The sequence below is a fragment of the Amblyomma americanum genome, chromosome 1 (genome assembly GCF_052857255.1).
Source record: "Amblyomma americanum isolate KBUSLIRL-KWMA chromosome 1, ASM5285725v1, whole genome shotgun sequence".
Taxonomy (NCBI): domain Eukaryota; kingdom Metazoa; phylum Arthropoda; class Arachnida; order Ixodida; family Ixodidae; genus Amblyomma; species Amblyomma americanum.
The window spans coordinates 195387409-195407358 of record NC_135497.1 but is presented as its reverse complement, the minus strand read 5'-3'; the positions used below and the strand labels follow the sequence as shown (position 1 = coordinate 195407358).

The following is a 19950-nucleotide window of genomic DNA, read 5'->3' as shown; positions in this document are numbered from 1 at the left end:
CAAGGTGCGGTCAAAGACCAATTTCCCAAGCAATTCACCCTAAAGAAGCCGAGCACCAGATCAACGGAAAGCTTGTACCCATTGTATCACCGGTGGGTGCCCGGCAGCACTGGGGATCAAACCCCGCACCTCCCGCATGCGAGGCGGATGCTCAGACCACAAGGCCACCGCTGCGGTATCTATGGATACTATTCGTGGCGTGGGAACTGGAGAGTGTTCTTTATCCAGTGAGGTCGTCACCAAAATGCAAATGGTTGGAATGGGCGCCAAGCACAGATTTGCTGCTGAAAAGGGATCCATAGTGGAGTAGCCATTATCAATCTCTTTACAAAAGCCTCCTGGGCCTTTGGGGCGTAGTTAAGAGCGGGACAGGGCTGGCTTCGTCTAGCCAGAGTACATATACGTGACAGATCTGTGGACATACCTGCCGTCCAGGACATTGTCTGCGCTGCACATAAGCCCTCTCTGAAGTAGGGTTTAGAACCCACCACGGTGTTTTCGCCTGAGGCTGGTGCGTGGGGAGACCACATGCGCATCTGAGTGGGAATAGGGGGTGCTAACAATGCACCTAATTATTGTCCCGTAGTCCGCCGCGTCGTTCGTCGATGAAACGTCGTTTGTGGAAGAATGCGTACGCAGCTACTTGTGAGCCATTTTGCAGTGCATGCTTTTGAAATGATAAGACGTTACTGGAAAAAATCATTATAGAACGGTTCTCAAAGGAAATCGTATTGTCCGGTTTAAAGGATCCCTCATGCTGTCCAGATATCAGTGTGGGTAGAATTGATGAAATCGGAGTGTGTAATCAGAAGTTATTCCACTAACAGTGCTGAAAGATAAAAAATCGTATTTCACAAGCCATATATCTCGCCCAGCGCCGAAGACTGGGCCCCACAAGTCAGAACCATGTTTCGCACACATGCAGCGGAAGCTTGCATGCAGTTGACTTGCCAGGGCAGCCCTCACCAGCCAAATTGCCGGCGGCGTATACGTACTAGTTCCGCGTACATGATGATGACGGGAACCTTTTCATGACAAAAAAAAACGAATTTTTGGACTCCGGGGAGATCGTGTGGCCCTCAAACCTCACTCTTTCCTGTTCCACGAGCACAGTCCAGTGTCAAAACATGCCGGCACCCTTCGATCGGGAGCGAGCGGACGCACCTCGCCTCGGCTCCGTGAATTTTCACTCTGGACGGCGGATTTTCGACGTTAAATGGACTGATACCACCCAAAATCGGCCAGTGAAGGTGTTCGGCACCCGTTACCACCATTTCCCGTGCCATTCCGATCATTTTTGCCCGAAGAGGACTCTACCGCTCCGAGCCAGGTGCGGAACGCTAATCCAACTCAACGACAGACAATTCCCGGTAAAGGCTTACATCGCCGCGCCCGACGATGCCGCACGTGAAATTCTCTACAACCAAACACCCAAGAAGACATATTCAACGACCTCGTTGCACTAAATCCTAGCCGATCCTACACAATAGCAGACGCGCTCCCTTTGGGCCGCACTAAATCAATCCTGCTCACCTTCCTCAAAACCAAAGAGGTTCCCAAGCAGCTCAACTTCTACGGAGCCGTCTGTAACAGCCACCCCTTCAAAGCCAAGGTAGAGGCCTATTCTAACTGCTGGGGACCGGGCCACCGATCGGACGTCTGCCAGCAAGCTGTCAGCAGCCGATGTCACAGATGCGGCGACACCCTTCCGGCGACTTCAACTCCCACGTGCGACACCAAATGTATCCTGTGCGGTGGCTCCCACTTCACGGGGTCCAAAAAATGCAAAGCCCGATTCGACCGGGCTGGCACCCCGAAATCCAACACCAATGCTACAACCAGCACAGACAATCCCGCCGGGTCTTCATCCACCGAGAGCACGGCTCGGCAGTCCCGGTCATCACGCAGCCGGCTTCGGACCAACTCCCCAGAACCGGTTGCAGGTCCGTCTCACGGAAAAGACAGCACAGGAGCCGGTCCGCCTCCTTCCCGCCACTACCGGGACCAAAAGCCCAGCCCATGGATAAACAGGTGAACTGGAAGCCGGGACCTCCCTCGCTCGCTAAAGAGAATGAAGAGCTCAGAGCACAACTCCGACAGCAGAGTTTAGAAATTGCAGGGCACCGCCAACAATTACAGCTACTTCTCAGAAGAGAACAGCCTACAAAGAATTCGCCCCCCCCCAACCCAGTACAAACTATCACACCCAAGCAACTCACTCTTTCCCCTGCCTCCACCTCCTCCTCACGCGCTGCGTCACCTGCTCGCAACCCCCCAGCTCGCGACCCCCACAACTCGGTAGACACAGCTGCGTTCACTCAGCTAACCTCGATAATTCAAAGCCTCGAACAAAACATGAACGCCCTACGCACTGATACTGCAGAACGTATGGCAAACATTGCAGGCCGGATGACTCCCCTCGAGAGACGTCAAGGCGCACATGAAACCTCTATGGCTCAAATCCAGCCCCACATACAAGGAACATTCATCACCCAGCCAAACGGCCCAAATCTCATAGATCTGTCAGTAGCCCCCAACATGGCTGCACAACGTAGCTGCATTGGAGTGTGGCAGTGGAATTGCAGGAGCTTCCGAGCGAAGCACAACCTGCAACTTCACCTCCAAAACCTCTAAGCAGACGAGATACCTACCGTTATAGCATTGCAAGAAACTCTGTAATGTCAAGCTTCGAAACTACACAGTTCATGAGCCAGCCAGCATGCGGCCACGAACGCGAGTATAGCGACACTGGTTCACCGTAACTTTACCGAAATTGAGCACGATTTAGAGTTTGATGACATAGACGGCCTCCTAGTAGAACTCTTACCCCGCGCACGCAAGGGCAGCAGCCTCTTCATAATAAACATACATAGTCCGCCAAAAGGCCGCCCGGCACCTCTCATTGCAGCAGTATGCAAAGCACCCACGATCAGTGCCGACCAGCTCATTCCGATAATTGGCGACTTTAACGCCAACCACACCAGTTGGGGCTACCGTAAAAACTGTCGTAAAGGCACCTCGGTTTGGACTTTCATCCAGAACGAAGGCTTATCTCTGCTCAACGGCGCATACCAACCCACAAGGATCAGAACAAGTATTCAACACAACACCAGCCCGGACCTAACTCTCTCAAAACACCTCCCCAATAGTCATTGGACAAACACGCAGCACTCGTTTGGTAGTGATCACTATATACTCAGCACCATCTCAACCTCACTACCTTAGCCCAGGTTAAAAAACGACGCCTGGAGGTGGTGGACTGGGACAAGTTCCGTCAAATCCGACGAGACGTCTCAGACACCATCACCGATCTGGACACAAACCCTCACGAAGGACGTGGCTAGGGCCACATCCGCAATCCCTGACACCCCAAATGCAGAGACGGCAGATAGTCGCCTACTACATCTTTGGGAAGCGCATGCCAGCCTTCAAAAAGGTGGCTCGCTCACAAACATAATCGCCCACTCAAGCGGCGGATAGCCGCGTTCGTAAGGGAGATTGAAGCACACGCAAGCCAACTGGCACACCAGCAATGGGGCCAGCTGTGCGATTGTATGAGCGGCAACCTCGGCCTCAAAGACACGCGGACATTTCTGTGTGTGTGTTCCCTTCTTTCTTCGTCCTTGTTGCTTAGCGCTGCTTTAATATTATGGACATTTCTTCGTTGCTTGCTCGAACCAGGAGGCACAAAAGCAATGCAAAGGAAAAAATGTCAACCGCATTCTGCACAAGCTCTCTCTACAGGATCATGTTAGGCGCTCTTAAAGCACAATACCTTACCACAACTCCACCTACCCCGCTCCCTACTTACACTGGCGGCTCCAGTCCTACACTAAATGAGGACATTTCTACATGAGAAGTTAAAGCCGCCATGCAGACACTACGCACCATTTCGGCCCCGGGGGCAGACAAAATCAACAAGATGCTCAGTAATCTGGACGAGGGCTCCATACAGGCTATACCAGACCTCTCAACGAGTGCTGGCAAGATGGAGCGCTACCAGCCTAATGGACGCACGCCCGCATAACCTTTATTCCGAAACCAGGCAAACCTCTAGATCTAAAATACCTACGCCCAATCTTCCTCACATCCTGTCTAGGCAAACTGTTCGAACATGTGGTCCTGGAACGTCTACAGAACCATATGGACGATCACAACCTACTCCCCCACACGGTGATTGGCTTCCGCAGTCATCTGTCCACACAGTACATTATGCTTCAGATTTCGCAAGAGGCCCTCCACCCACGAAATGCAAAACGCACGCGAGCAATACTAGCATTGTACCTAACCAAAGCCTTTGACAACGTCAACCACTCCGCCTTCCTAGAAGCGCTCTTGGCACTAGGAATCGGCCCGCGCAACTTCAAATACATTTCAGCTTTCCTGACACCGCACAACAGAAATCTGCTTCGGGTCTCTCTCCTCCCCAACTTTCACACTCGGCAGCAGTCACCCCGCAAGGGTCAGTCCTCTCGCCGCTGCTCTTCAGCATAACACTCCCTCCCATGGCCAAGGCGTTAAACGCAGTACCTAATCTCTCGCACTCCTTCTATGCCGACGACATTACACTGCGGATAGCCACAGGAAATGCCCGAGCCATGCATAGAAGAAACATTGCAGGCCGGTGCCGACCTGGTGGTAGCGCATACTGCAATCGTCGGTCTGGCCTGCTCCCCTACCAAAACCGAGTTACTCATTCTTCGACCACCTAGATAGGACGGATCTAGGCCCTGTTGGAGATGAGGGGTCCTTGAGTGAGCTGACTCTTTCAACGCCGCAGGTCCCTTCTACGAATGACGTTGTCGGACTTGGTTATGAAGGAAACTGTACAGGGGGTTTATTTTGCATTATTTACAAGATTTAGGAACCCATTGGAGGGTGATGGGGGAAGGTAGGAGGATTTGAGAAGATCTGAGGATGATCGAGGATTCCTCCTCATGGCACTCGTCGTCCGGTTTTAAAAGGGTCCGGTCCCTAGGATTCCCCAGGTTCGAGTAGGTCTTCGCCAGGTTGGGCGTGGCCTAACTTGCGCTGTCGCACACACACACACACACCACTTCACATAGACGCCCCCGTCACATGCTTCGCCGGAGAGAGGGGGTGCCGCTGGACCATCTCCCCCACCAGAGAAAGTGTTGTCTTCGCGTCCGAACGACAGTTCTCACGCTGTCAAGCCGAACACGTCTTCCGGGAAGTCCGAATGGGCGAGGCGCCGGCGAGCCGGCACAGTTGAAGGGGTGAGCCACTCCTGCTCTCCTGCTCGGTGTGGCGGTCGCTAACTGCCTCCGTACCGCACGATCGATCCTTCGGGAAAAATGTTGTTTACAAACAGCAGCAGAGTCCTCCGTCTCGAATCCAATAACCCAAGCGGGGACGGGCCGTGGGAACGAAGATGCCTATCGCCGTGCAGAGACCCCGGCTGCAGGTGTCCCGGGCCGAATACGCAGCTGAACCAGACCGGCTGTCGCCAGAAACCTTACAGCTCCTCCGCGGCCCGAAAAATCTCGAATGTCCAGCGTTGACGACCGCTGGGCAGGAAGAGATGGGATGGCGTCCGTGTTGGTCCCCTGGATTGCAATATCAGCGCCCCCAAGGCAGAACCCAAAGCACCACCAACAAAGGAAAGCGCAGGTGGGACGTTCCAAACAGCAAAGCACTGCCCCACCCGCAAGCGCTCGGAATTCGCCAAAGAATCACCAGGCTTGTTCCATTGACAATACACTTGTAAAAAATTGTGTTTAAATTTGGGTTAATTTTGTGCCGACTGAGCGCGAGACATCCCCCTTTGAAACTGCCACAGCCGGATTACTCGGAACAAAGTAAAAAAAAACACACACACAGGAGGAGATTCCTCTAAGTTCTCCCGCTTGCATCAGTCTGCTCAAGCCATCAGCATTTCCGTGCAGTTTCCCCTTCTTGTAACGTACCGAGAAATTGTACTGTTGGAGAGCCAGACTCTATCTGAGCAAGCGACCATTTTTTGGGGACATCCGTCGCAGCCACGTTAAAGGACAATGGTCAGTCTCAAATACAAACTTTGCTCCGTACAGGTAACACGACAACTTCTGCGCTGCCCAAACTAAACACGCGCACTCTTTTTCGGAAGCGCTGTACGCTTCCTCTCTACTGGTCAGTTTGCGGCTGATGTACATAACTGGGTGTTCTTCATGGCCGTAGCCAACTTGACTTAAGACAGCGCCCAGCCCTTTATCGCTGGCATCACACTGGACTGTAAACGCTTTCCCATAGTCAGGTGTCCTGAGCAAGGGTCGGGACACGAGTGCTTCCTTCAGGCTTTTGAAGGCGTTTTCTTTTTGGTTATCCCAACGTATACGTTAGTAGGTGCTCCCTTTCGCAAGGCGTCAGTTAAGGGACTAGCCCGATGTGAGTAGCTAGGAATATATCAGTGGTAGTACCCAACCCCAAAAAGGAGCGAATGTCAGTTTTCGTCCGTGGTTCCGGAAATGCTGCGATCGGGGCAATCTTTAACTCGGATGGGCTCCTAGTTCCCTGGCCTACAACGTGGCCCAAGTACGTCACCTGAGCGCAACCAAATCTACACTTTTCTGCTTTCAGTGTCAGTCCAGCCTGTCGTAAGCTGGAAAACATGGTCTTTAGATGTTCTAGATGCTCTTGCCCTGCAGGTTTCCGAAAAAATAGCCACATCGTCTAAATAAGAGAGTACAAAGCACTGCATGTCCTTCAGTACGATGTCCATGAGTTTCGAGAAGCTGTAGGGGGCATTCTTCAACCCAAAACTAAGCATTAAGGGTCGAAAGGTGCCCGCTGGGGAGATGAAAGCGACATACCTGCTCGCGCGTTCTGAGAGAGGAACTTGCCAATATCCCCGTACGAGATCGAGGGTGGAAATGAATTTCGCGCCGCTCACCCTTTCTATCCTTTCCTCTATGTTGGGAATCGGGTGTAGCTGATCCCTGGTAATTGCATTCAGCTCTCAATAATCCACGCAGGGACGAGGATCTTTCCCTGGGGCCTCAACAAGAATTAGCGGTGAGGTATAGTCACTTTCCGCTGGCTGTATAACCCTAACTCCAACATGCGCTGAATTTCCGCGTCCATTATTTCTTTTTGCCGCTGTGATACCCTGTAGGGTTTCGACCGTACCGGCTCATCAGAGGTGAGCTCGATTTCGTCTGTCAGGAGGTGTGTCTTTCCCGGGCGACTGCTAAATAGGTCAGCGAATTCGCTCAACTGCTTTAGCGTGTCGACCTGGGTCCCGCTTAGGAAATCTGCATTCACGGAGAGAGCCAGAATGTTCTCCATGTTGTCGCAAGCGTCCGCACCTCCCTTCCAACCCTGACTCTCGCTGTCCAGCTCTTCTGGTTCATTTAGAGTCAGAATGACGATCCCGCTGCGTTCCAAGAACGGCTTCATCAGATTGCAGTGATAGATTCTCACCTGTTTTCCCTTGCCTGGAACCCTTAGCGCGTAATTCGTCTCCGAAAGTTTTTGCAACACTTCCACTGGACCATCCCAGTGAACTTCCAGCTTGTTTTTTCTCGATGGCCGGAGGATCATCACGCGATCGCCCGCGGTGAAACCTCGAAGGCGCGCGTTTTTGTCATAATAGACCTTGGCGGCCTCCTGGGCAGCTTTCATATTTCGGTTTACTAATTCCCTCGTGTTCTTAAAGCGGTCCAGTAGCTGAAGCACGTACTCAACCACTGTCTGGTTCTCTCCTGTCCCTTCCCCCATTTCTCTGAGCATTCGGAGGGGAGAGCGGAGGGCTCTTCCGTGCACGAGTTCTGCTGGCGTAAACCCCGTAGCTTCGTGGGGGACTGTTCGTAAAGCGAAAAGTGTGGCTGGCAGACAATCCTCCCAGTCTGCTTTATGTTCATAACAAAGAGCGCGTAGCAGCCGCTTCAGCACCGAATGCCATTTCTCTACAGTGTTGGATTGCGGATGATACACCGAGCTGTGTAACAGCTTTATTCCGCATCTTTCTAGGAATGTGCTCGTCAAGGCGCTTGTAAAGACCGTCGCCTGATCGACTTGGATTTCGGCCGGAAATCCTATTGTCGCGAACACTGACAAAAGGGCGTCAACTATTTCTGTGGAGCTCAAGTCCTTCAACGGAATTGCTTCGGGAAATTTTGTGGCGGGACATAGCATAGTAAGCAAGTACTTATAGCCTGATTTCGTTTTAGACAAAGAGCTTACTGTGTCTATTACAAGCCGGCGGAAGGGTTCCGAGATCAATGGAACAATTTTCAGTGGAGCCTTCCACGTCTCTCCCGGCTTGCCCACGCGCTGGCACGCATCGCATGATTTTAACGTATCGTTCTGCATCTTTGAAACAACCCGGCCAATAATATTTTATTAATAGCCGCTCCTTTGTTTTATTGATTACCAGATGTCCTGTCCAGCCTTTTCCGTGGCAGAGATTCAGAATGTCCGCTCTGTATTTTTCGGGCACGACCAGCTGATCAAATGTTTGGCCTTTTCTGTCCTGGTAGTGTCGGTATAGTAAGCCTCCCTTCTCATGCATCGTTATGTTGCGTCTCGCGATGCCCTCTTTAGCTGTAAGGTGCAGTCTTTCCAAAGTGGGACCCTGCTTCTGTTCTTTTATTAGGGACTCCCTGTTCACCTGCAGAAGGCGATCAAGACTACGCGATGTTGGAGATAAAATGGATCCTTCAGCGTTTTCTGCCTCCTCTACCGACTTAGTGGTTGAAGTCCCTGGTCGCTCATCTGCTCGGTCAGCTGTCCGGCTTTCATTCCTCGTTGGTTCCCTTCCCTCCTCATTTGTTTGCAACGATATGCTGGCTGGTGCGTCTCTGGCTACCTGAGGTTCGGGAATCTGACTTAGTTGAGATGCGAGCTGACGAGTTTTCGACCTTGTCAAAGCTTGTATCACCCCGCTTCCGAGCTTCTGGCCTCTCTCGCGTAGCAATTGGTCTGATCGATTCGAGAAGAGGTAAGGATATTGAAGTGACACGGCCTTCGAAACTGCGGCCTCAGTGATTAGCTCTCCAAACGGTCCACAAATTTTCACTCTAGCTATGGGAAGGCATACACTGTGTTCTTCTACCGCCTGTTTTATCCACGAGACTTCTCCCGTAAAATCGTCCGCGGAAACGTAAGACGGATGGACAACGTCCATCGTCGCGGCGCTGTCACGAAGCACCCTGCACGGCTTCCCGTTAACGTGCAGCTCGTGCAGGTATGGCTTAAGGAGCTCTAGATTCTCGGCGTTATCCTCGACGCACGAGAACACCAAACGTTGCTTTGTACACTTGGCTGCAAAGTGCCCGACACCATTGAAGTTGTAGCAACGAAATGGCCTACTAGCCTCAAACTCTTTTTTCGCGGCTTTGTCTGCTCCCTCTCTTTGCCTGTTCTTCAAGCTTTTCTGGCGTTACCTTCGTTGCCTCCGATTGCTCCGAACTTCTAGCACTTCGCGTCTTTCTGCTAGGCCCTTTATCTCGCATCGCGTTTCGAGCGCGTGCCGCACCCTCTTCAGTGCTCAACCTTCTGCGCGAAACGTACTCCTCTGCTAGCTCAGCGACCCTTTCAACTGTGTCGACTTTTTCCCTGTCTTGAACCCACAGTTTCACCACTTGGGGAATGCTTCGGTAAAATTGCTCAAGGCAAAAACACTTGATGATTTTGTCTCGGCTTTCATAAACCTCGGCTCATTTTAGCCACTCTAGCAGATTCGTCTTTAGGCCCTACGCGAAATCCGGAAAGCCCTCGCTATCGTTTTTCATTGTGTTCCTGAAGCGCTGTCGGAAAGCTTCGGCTGACAGCCGGCACCTTTTTAGCAGGCTGGCTTTGACTTTTTCGTAGTCAGCTGCGTCTTGTGCGCTAAGTCTCGCTATGACTTCAGCTACTTCACATGGCAACAGTGTCAGAAGCCGTTGCGGCCATGTACTGCGAGCAAAGTTCTCCCTTTCGCAAGTTCTCTCAAAGTTTCCCAGGTACAATCCTATGTCCCTTCCACTTTCATAGGGCTGCATGAATCGGTTCATTCTATATGATTGTACATCGCTGGCTCTTTCAGGAGACCCGGCTCTCGTACTGTCGCCTTTTCTTTTTAGATTTTCGCTTTCAAGCTGCAATCGCTTTAAATTTCTTTCTTCTTTTTCAGCTTCCCACTTTTGCCGTTCTTTCTCTTTTTCTCATTCCGCTTCCATTTTTCTTTTTTCTTCCTGCACCAAATTCCATGTATCTACCAGCTGATCGTCCTCTACGTGTTTTTGAATTGTCTTGCATATTTCAGGTTTTGTAATTTTGCCCTGTACTTCTATTGATAGTTCTTCGCATAACAACAGCAAGTCCGACTTTGACAATTTCATAAGGTCCATGACAACGCTTTCTCCGCTTTGGCAATACTATCTGCAAAATTTCGTGAGATTACTCTTTCTCAATTGACATACACTTCCCAGTGATTCTAGCTTATTCTCTCAAAATCTGAAGCCTGGCGAATCCTACAGCAAAATGCCGAAACGCTTGCCTGTTGAGAAAGCATGATGTCGCACGGTCCATCCCAGCTGCTGCCAACCAGTTGTTGGATATGAGGGGTCCTTGAGTGAGTTGACTCTTTCAGCGCCCCAGGTCCCTTCTCCGAATGACGTTGTCGGACTTGGTTATGAAGGAAACTGTACAGGGGGTTTATTTTACATTATTTACAAGATTTAGGAACCCATTGGAGGGTGATGAGGGAAGGTCGGAGGATCTGAGATCTGAGGATGATCGAGGATTCCTCCCCATAGCACTCGTCGTCCGGTTTTTAAAGGGTCCGGTCCCTAGGATTTCCCAGGTTCTAGGAGGTCTTCGCCAGGTTGGGCGTGGCCTAACTTGCGCTGTCGTACACACACACCACTTCACATAGGGACACGCCCCCGTCACATGCTTCGCCGGAGAGAGAGGGTGCCGCTGGACCATCTCCCCCACCAGAGAGAGCGTTGTCTTCGCGTCCGAACGACAGTTCTCACGCTGTCAAGCCGAACACGTCTTCCGGGAAGTCCGAATGGGCGAGGCGCCGGCGAGCTGGCACAGTTGAAGGGGTGAGCCACTCCTGCTCGGTGTGGCGGTCGCTAACTGCCTCCGTACCGCACGGTCGGTCCTCCGGGAACAATGTTGTTTACAAACAGCAGCAGAGTCCTCCGTCTCGAATCCAATATCCCAAGCGAGGACGGGCCGTGGGAACGAAGATGCCTATCGCCGTTCAGAGACCCCGGCTTCAGGTGTCCCGGGCCGAATACGCAGCTGAACCAGACCGGCTGTCGCCAGAAACCTTACAGCCCCCAGCCTCCAATAAAACTCACGTTGGACGGCACCCCCCTCCCAGAAGTGGGAAAGGTACGAATTCTAGCTAGGCATCCTACTCCAGAGCAACGGCAAGAACACCGCCACGATAACCAAACTAACAAACACCGTCCATCAGACCATGCGGCTCATACGACGAATTGCCAACCGACAAAGGGGCATGAGAGAACACGACCTCTGTCGCCTAATTCAAGCATTCGTCGTCAGCCGCTTTGTATACTATCTCCCATATCTCTTTCTCACGAGAGCAGGAGAGAAAATCAACGCCCTGATTCGCCAGGCACAAGACCGCACTCAACCTTCCACGACACACCTCCAACGAACGGCTCTTATTCATGGGCATACATAACACGCTAGCCGAGCTTACAGAAGCTCACCGGACGGCACAACTTGAACGTCTCTCCTCCACCCCTACAGGCCGCAGCATCATTAAGAGCCTAGGTCTTAACCCAACAAACACTCTCCGACCTACATACCCCACCCCCAGGACCACCCAAAAGCTTCTAACAGTGCATCCGCTCCCAAAAAACATGTACCCAGTCCACCACCAAATTCGACGCGCAGCAAGAGCCCAGGCACTACACAAACGCCCTAACCAACACACGGAGGCTGCCTACGTCGATGCTGCGGCATACATTACTCAGTTGGCCTTTGCAATTAGCGCAATCGGCCACAGTCTTTCACCTCTAGCAGCTGTATCGGTCATAAGCACACCTCGCTAGAAGCCGAAGAAGCTGCAATTGCCCTTGCGATCTCCTCCACAACTGCCACAGTCGTATTCAGTGACTCAAAAACAGCGATCAGAAACTTTGCAAAACGGCGGACGCATGCCGTCGCCCATAAAATTCTCAACTCCTCTCAGCCCCCCACTAGGCCCATTCAACTCATATGGGTCCCCACGCACGCGGGCCATCCAGGCAACGAAGCCGCCCATGACACCGCTCAAGCGTACGCCAACCGAGCAGGGCAAGCCGCCGAGCCAGGGAGCGCCCGTGACCGAATGATCACATACCACGAAATTTCACTCCACTAGAGAAAGCAACGGCCCCACTATCATCCGCCTCACAAATCACTCACTAATTTAGAGTAGGTGACGTGGCGCCAGCTGCAATCTCGCACTTTTCTCTCCCCCACCCTTATAGCACTAATGCACCCAGGGCTGTTCTCTCCAGAGCGTACCCTATGCGGAGCCCCAAGAGCTGATTTCCATCACATATACTATACATATGCTCTGAGTTCCAGCCGCCATCAGAGTGGCAACTCACTGACCTCGAGCGATGGGAGGCCGCAGTGCAGCTCTGACCCAGCTGTCCAAAAGCAGCTGATGGTCTGGTCTTCGGAAATCACCTGACGTCACCAACTGCCGGCCGCTTCACGAGACCAAGAGCCAGCCCAAGAATAGCTTAAGATATGGCTCAATATTTATTAAAGTTTAGCACCACCACCACCCTTCGATCTGTTTATGAAAAGGTCCTTAATTCCCCCCCCCCCCCCCCCGCACACACACACCGCCCTCCGCCTTCAGTCTCCTGTTCTCTTTTCGTCACAGTTTTGGCTATGATGTCCATAGGACGGTTTTTTTCTTCGCTGCCTTCTCGGTATCGGCAGCTTGAACAGCAGCACTCGCTTGCGCGATAATTTTAGGCGAAACGAAAACCATCGCCCCTAGTTTGCTTGTTTTCGCTTGTACTGCTTTTCTTTTGTAGTTTCTTCTCCATACTCAGAAGCATCATATCTAAGACCTTTTTTCGTAGTATAAGAGAATTAAGTCCGAACTGTACGTCCAACCAATCAAAAAGGGTGCGGCCAATTTGGTTGCCACCTCGTATCCACTGCCGAAAATCGGCGACGCGTTTAGTCACCATCGGCACGAAACGATCATTTCTAGAGCAGATGGAAACATTAAGTATTACCACTTCGACTATCTCCTTGGAGTCAAGGCATCTCACCTCTGCGCCTGCGCACATGCCAACAGGGAACTTTGATAAGCGAACGGCAACTAAAGATTGCCTTTCCCGCGCCAGCAGAATCCTCTGCTTCGGTCACACGGGCATGGTGTCTTATGCTGCCTCGAGCACGTCCTCGGCAGTGAATATTTGCTTCCCTTAGCTGTGGGCGACATGAAAGTATAGCTAAGCGGATACCGCCGTCGCGAAACGCACGGCAAACTTCGCTGTCGCGTCCACTCGCCACTCACGTTCCCTCATAACCACTCACAACCGCTCACACTCACATCCGAAAGACGGGTTCGATCCCGGCCGCGGCGGTCGAATTTCTATCGAGGCGAAATTCTAGAGGCCCGTGTGCTGTGCGATGTCAGCGCACGTTAAAGAACCCCAGGTGGTCGAAATTTCAGGAGCCCTTCACTACGGCGTATCTCTTAGCCTGAGTCGGTTTGGGACTTTAAACCCCTATAAACCAAACCAAACCAAACCAATGAGGACAGTCTCGATCCGGGATTCTCGAGGGAGCGGGCGCAAACCTTTGCAGAGCCCACGCAAATACCCCGTTTGGACCGTCGGACTTAGCCTCCACCCCTCCCTTACGCACTCTCAAGATCCTCTTCAGACGCCTCCAGACCCGCTCTCTGTCATCCCCTGAGTTATCCCACTACTGTGGCACGTCCACTGCATGCTCCCTATACGGTGACACTCACGCCACACTCTCCCACATCCTTTTCGGCTGCCCTGCTGACCCTCCCCCGCAGGGACAGCACGCCATCTGGAGCTGGGAGGACTGGGAGGTCCTGCTCACGTCTGCAGACCCGACCTCGCAGCTTGCTGCGGTGACTCTGGCTGCGACGTCATGTCCCGACATGACCTACTTGATGCAGTGCGGGGCCGCGCAGTGGCCCAGGGACCCGACAGGGTCTAAAACTCACTTACGAAATAAAGTTTTCCTGCTTGCCCGGCAGCCTGCCCGCCTGTCCGTCCGTCCGCCTGCCTGCCTGCCTGTCTGGTCGTGTTATGCCTTTCTACCGCCAATAGGTCGGTGAGAAGTAACGCATAATACGCTGTAGCTCGGTAATGGTAAGCATTATAGTGAAGTGAAATTTCAAAGTTTTGTTTCCTGTTGTTTCATGTAGGCCACCATGCATGATCAACGTGACACCCTACTATGCCAACGCGCAGTAATCGATTTCTTCTATAAGTCCGTCGATAACTGAGAAACATTAATTCAATTCGCTGGAAGCTGTTGCCAGTCCATGGGAACAACACAATGAATGGAAGTTGTGTTTTCATGGCTTGAGATGTTTCGGAATCATGACTGTAGTAACCAGGTCCTGCCAAGTTCACGTAGACTGTCAAGCATCGCAACCGATGAAAATGCATCAGTTATTGCTGCATTCATTCAAAATGGCAGATTCATCACCACTAGACAGATTATGTAACACACCGATATAGCGAAAGGATCCATCTTAACGCTATTCGTACGATTTGGATACAGACGCCTTTGTGTTCGCTGGGTTCCATGGCTCCCGACAAGGGAGTTTATGCAAATCAGGAAAAGTGTGTGTGACGATCTGCAAAGTTTTTTGGAGGATTGCCCACATTGATTTCGTGAAGTCATTCATGATTCACGATTGTAGGCTTATCTGCGTGGCAAACAGGTTTGAGATGTTCATTGCGTTAATTAGCAACGAAGGTGGTAGGGTTTTAACGTAGTTAAACCCAGTAGACATCGAGCGCGTGTTTAGCCTGATTGGTTCATGGTTTTGTGTTGCTGGATCGTCGGCACGTCTGGCGACGATATGAGGCTAAGCTGATCTGATCTGTTTGCGCCGCAGATGGAAGTTGATGAAGACGATGTGCAATGCACTGCGCGAGACGAGTGTTGCAGTTTAACACGAGGTGTGATCGGCTGTGGCGATAGCATATAGTGCCCCCGTGCAGTGGCCAGCGAAGCTGATCTGTTCACGCTGCCGCGGGTTCGAAACCCAGTCGCGGCAATAGTAGTAGTTGTGGGGACTGCCCCCTTTTGTTTGGCTTTCCCGCGATGCACCCCGCAGCAACAGCATCGCCTCGATGCGGGGCGCGCCATGTGATGAGAGGGCGCTAGGATCAGAGCGGGAGAGACTGCTTGCTGCGCGCGCACGACACAGCCCACAACGTCACGCTCTTCGGCTGGAATCGTCGGCGCGGGCGGACGTGTCGCCCGCGGCTCCGCTCTTCGCCAGCGGGGCGAGGAAGCGGCGAGGAGACTTGCTCCCGTATCTCGTCCCGTCGGGCTTCGGAGTATCCCTTGCCCTAGCGTGGGCGAACATTCGGTCGTAACCTTGCTGGTGTTTTGTTGCCAGGTGACGTTATTGTAGCAATAAATGCCTGGTTGTCAGCCAGTGTCGTTCCTTTATTCCCTCAGAGCAAGGGGCCGCCATGGTCGGCGTGCGCTCGGTAGCGTACGCTATCACGGGGTGGGGTCTGGCGGTTTTGAACTGTCAGCCGCGATAACTAGGGAAAACGTATTTATCTCCCCTATTAAAACTTTATAGTAGGAGCAGTAGTAGTAGACCTTTATTCGGCCATAATTTACAGGCCGAGCATGTCGACCGCTTGGGCGACCAGACGTCGCTGTTCTTCCCTTTCACACCAAGCCAGGTGGTGATAGACAGAGAAGGGACGGGATAGGAACCAGACTGCTGAGCCCGACTCTGGCGCTGCTATATGTTATCGGCTTGACAAGGACACGGCCAATTTTACGCTAAAACTGCAGCCGCCAATAAACAGATCCTTTTGTATGTGAGCAATTTTGGTCCAACAGTATATACAAGTGACTTGAAAAAGAAAACCAAAAAGTTATGCGTTTATTCAGCATTTGAGCATGATGCAGATTTCAACAACAAAGAATTCAAGTGCCTGATGAAGGTAATCTTTTTCGTTCCTTCTGAACATTCTTCTTGCGCTTCTTCTCCAGGTATTTCTCCAGCTTGCCAGCCTTCTTCAGTTGCTTGAATCTTTCAGCCAGTTCAATTTTTCGTTTAGTCGCTGTGAAAAATGATAGAAAATATGCAAGTCCCATCATTTCATCTCTTAATTGCAAGCAGATGTGTTAAACCTGTAGAAATGGATGATGCCAACCTTGTATCATCAGTTTCCACCATAATAAGCACATGGATGAGGATGGCCACAATGTATACCACACCATCAGCCAAAGCACAGATCAAATAATTTTTGCAGCCACTCAATATGTAAAACATTTAATTATGCATCTAAAGGCACACAAACAATCAAGCTTTCAATATTTCATATGATGATAAATTGAACAAGCTCCTCACTCAACACAACGTTAATCCCGCAGACATCTCGAATTCACACATTTTGCATGCCTTCTCTAAAGGTAAGGAAAAAAACCTCCTAGACTTTTCACACTTCTCTGGAAAGAGACAGCGATGTATCTCTTCTGCACCTGCATCCCCTCTACCGCCATGCAAGTTCGGCCACACCCAGGGCCGACATGAATCACATTCTTAAGACCATATGCCTTTTTTGATCGAGACTAACCTGGATTCCACTCTCAACCACTGGCCAGCCGCAAGAAAATGCAGGAACTTCAGGTTATGGAACAATATGGCAACAGTAGCCATGTTTACCCTAGAGATAGCCCCCCTGCCCGTACACCTATTGCCATGAAAAAATATTGTTTGACAATATTATATTGCCCAAACATCAAACTATTGATTAATGAAGTATTGCCCTCCTTTCTGTTAGACATCTAGATGCTAGAAGATGCTATTAAACGGCTTATTTAGTACTCTATTACGAATTCTTGTGTATATAAGAAAGTTAAACTGGTCACAAATGTAGTTATTTGGCAGGTTAGAAATCTGCATGTTTGCACAAAGATGTCAATAATATTTAATTGGGTGATGTGCATCTATATGCAACAAGCCCACGATAAGCATGCTAGCTGTCAACTGCCTTTCATTGTCTTTTTTCTTCAGAGAAGGCATAACACTAAGGCATTGCTGTACTGAATGTGCAGGATTGCATGCATGGAACATTAGCGCTTTTTTTTCTCCCAAAGGATTAACATGTCTTGAGTGACTGAAAACAACCATCAGAACGTTAAAAGGATAGCAGTAAAAAGAGGCTTTGTGTTTAACATGAGGATTCAGAAAACTCTTGCCATGCCTCCCATGCAATACATTATTTATGTTGAAAAGGTACAGCCTAGCATTCCAAAAACAAGGAAATATTTGCAATACAATTAACAATGCCCCAAGTCGGGCCACACACACACAACATAAGCCTATACACTGTGCCTTTCCGAAGAAACCTCGAGGAAGCTTGAGGAAACTTGAGGAAGCTAAAAAAAAAATTATTTTTTTATGTAAAATGTTTAGAATCATTGCTTTACTGACGCAAATATTTTTCTCAACACTGACTTTTGAACCGTCCTACAATATATGACACTAGGCATGTCGTAAAGCTTGAAACGTTTGACATTGGCTCTGATCTCTCATAACGTGTGATGGTTTTCCCCATGATAATGCACAAATCTTGTATGCTTTTCTTGTGGACTCACAATGTAGTTAATGCAGCTGAATTTGCTCACCGCTGCCAGAGAGACCGGTGGCTCTTTCAGAAAATGCACACAATGCAATGCTTGCACAGGAAAAGTTTAGCTTTTACAAAATAATGTTTTACAGGCAAAAAAGGGAGTTGACCCCAGGGCTAGGAGAGCAGTTGAGCAAACTAAGACAATCAGCAGATAGCAAGGCGAGAACAAATTAGTTGACGGCCTAGCCTCATATATAGAAAGTAAACTGGTTTGAATCCTAGTACTGCTCAAAGCCTCTAGGAATTTTCTCTGATGGGTACAATCACCTCCTGCCTTAATGCTCAGCATTTATCATAGAAGTAAGCTAGGAAAAGGTGCCCCTCAATTTCTCATAGCAAACTACTGGTATGGAGACTTCCTTGGCACAACAGTAGCCAGAGTTTGAGTTCCAGACAAGTAGTAATGTTTTTTACAGCTCTGAAGTTTTGAGAAAGCTGTACACCTTTTTTCTAGCCACAATGCTACTCTCAGGTAAATGCTCACAGTAGTTATCCACATGTCCAAGACTCACTCCACCAGGAGGTACTCTGCTTAAATGCATGAACAAACTGGTATTTACCAATTAGTGCAGTGTCAACCTGCCTTCATCTAGGCATTATGATTAGCTCCTTAATTGAAGTGACTGCCTTATCAAGGTAGTGGTCCTAGGCTCACAGCCTGCACCGGACAAATTTTTCAACTATGAAGTTTCAAGAACAGCTTTCATATATACATTAGAACTATAGCTGTCTTTTGTAGTCATAGTTCTGCTCATGTAAAACTGCCCTGTTTGAAATTCACTCAACATAACAGCATTTCCATCAAAACACTGGACTAAGACACTATAAAACACTGTGTGTCAGATTGTCACACAGCTGCCAACAGTGAGTAACAGGCTGTAGAAGAGTAGTCCATGAGTAATCTCACAGCTCCATGAGTAATCTCGCAGCTCATTGGTGAGGAGCTGGATAATGTGGTAAGGACTTAACTACAACATATAGCCCTAATCGCAGGCGAATATCACAATACAGTGAAACCTCGACATTACAAACATAGATATTACAAACTGTTGGATATATCGAACTATTTGTAAATATTTTTAAAAACACATGCAATTTCTACTGTATATATCAAACGCTGTTGGCCATATATATAACGGGTATATCGAATTCCCCACTACCACACAATACCTGTTCAGGTGGCAAGTGACAGGCTTTGCTACACTACACATGTGACTAGTGGCGGTGAGGCAAGCGTTCACACCAAGATTTGAAATTTTATCTCACACTCATGAATGGCGGCAAGAAAGATACAGTGGCGTGCGGGGTTGTAGTCTGGCAGTCAGCACGTGTTCATGCCTTTTGCACCTGTCAACAGAAACCCGGAAGCAGCGGTGTGGACAGTGGACGGTAATAGGCTTGCAGTAACCATCCTGCGCTCACGTCGGCTGTCACGGAGGTGGCAAAAACGGCGACGGCGTTAGCTCTGATACTGCTCTCCACGCAACATGGCTGTGATGCGGGGAAGCCACCCTAGCTGGCAGCTGACATGCAGCCGTTGCACGCTTGTGATGCTGTGAGGAGAAGCTAACGTAACTGCTGTTCGATTTTTGCGGCCTCCAGACTGAATCCCCACGAACGCCTTCGAAACATCGCTACAACCTAGGAGAAAGCCTCTACTGTTCTCTAGTAAGGATCATCTGAGTTTCCATCTCTTCAACTACTAAGCTGCACTGCTGTTGCATGCATTACTGACAAAATTTTATATTATGAATTTCGGCTTTATCAAACTATATTAAGATTTTTACTTGTGCACTATAACGAGGCTTCACCTAGTTGTTGCCTTCAAATGCAAAGATTAGCTGAATTTGAAATAGAAGTTCTGCCACTCATGCCTAGTGTTAGCATTCAGAAGCAAATTTATGGGCTTTGTTATGCAATACATTGCCTCATGAAGCCTGGGGGGGGGGGGGGGGGGGGGGGGGGGGGGGGGGCTTGTTTTACGTAAAGCATCACACATTAGAACCCTTGCAGATGATTTCTAAAATCTGTTCAGCTTCGCTCAGTGCTTCTGTTTAAAAATTATTTGTGACACAGAAGGCTCTGCTATGCAATGTTACAG

At 50.0% G+C, this 19950-nt stretch overlaps 1 protein-coding gene across 1 annotated transcript in view; it reads right to left on the bottom strand.

The window, feature by feature from the left end:
- Positions 1-16064: 16064 nt before the first annotated feature.
- Positions 16065-19950, bottom strand: part of LOC144114448 (ribosomal RNA processing protein 36 homolog) — a 26134-nt gene continuing 22248 nt past the window's right edge. The window contains 1 exon segment of the mRNA XM_077648194.1: positions 16065-16274. Coding sequence (XP_077504320.1) covers positions 16138-16274 — 137 coding nt within the window. The 3' untranslated portion in view covers positions 16065-16137.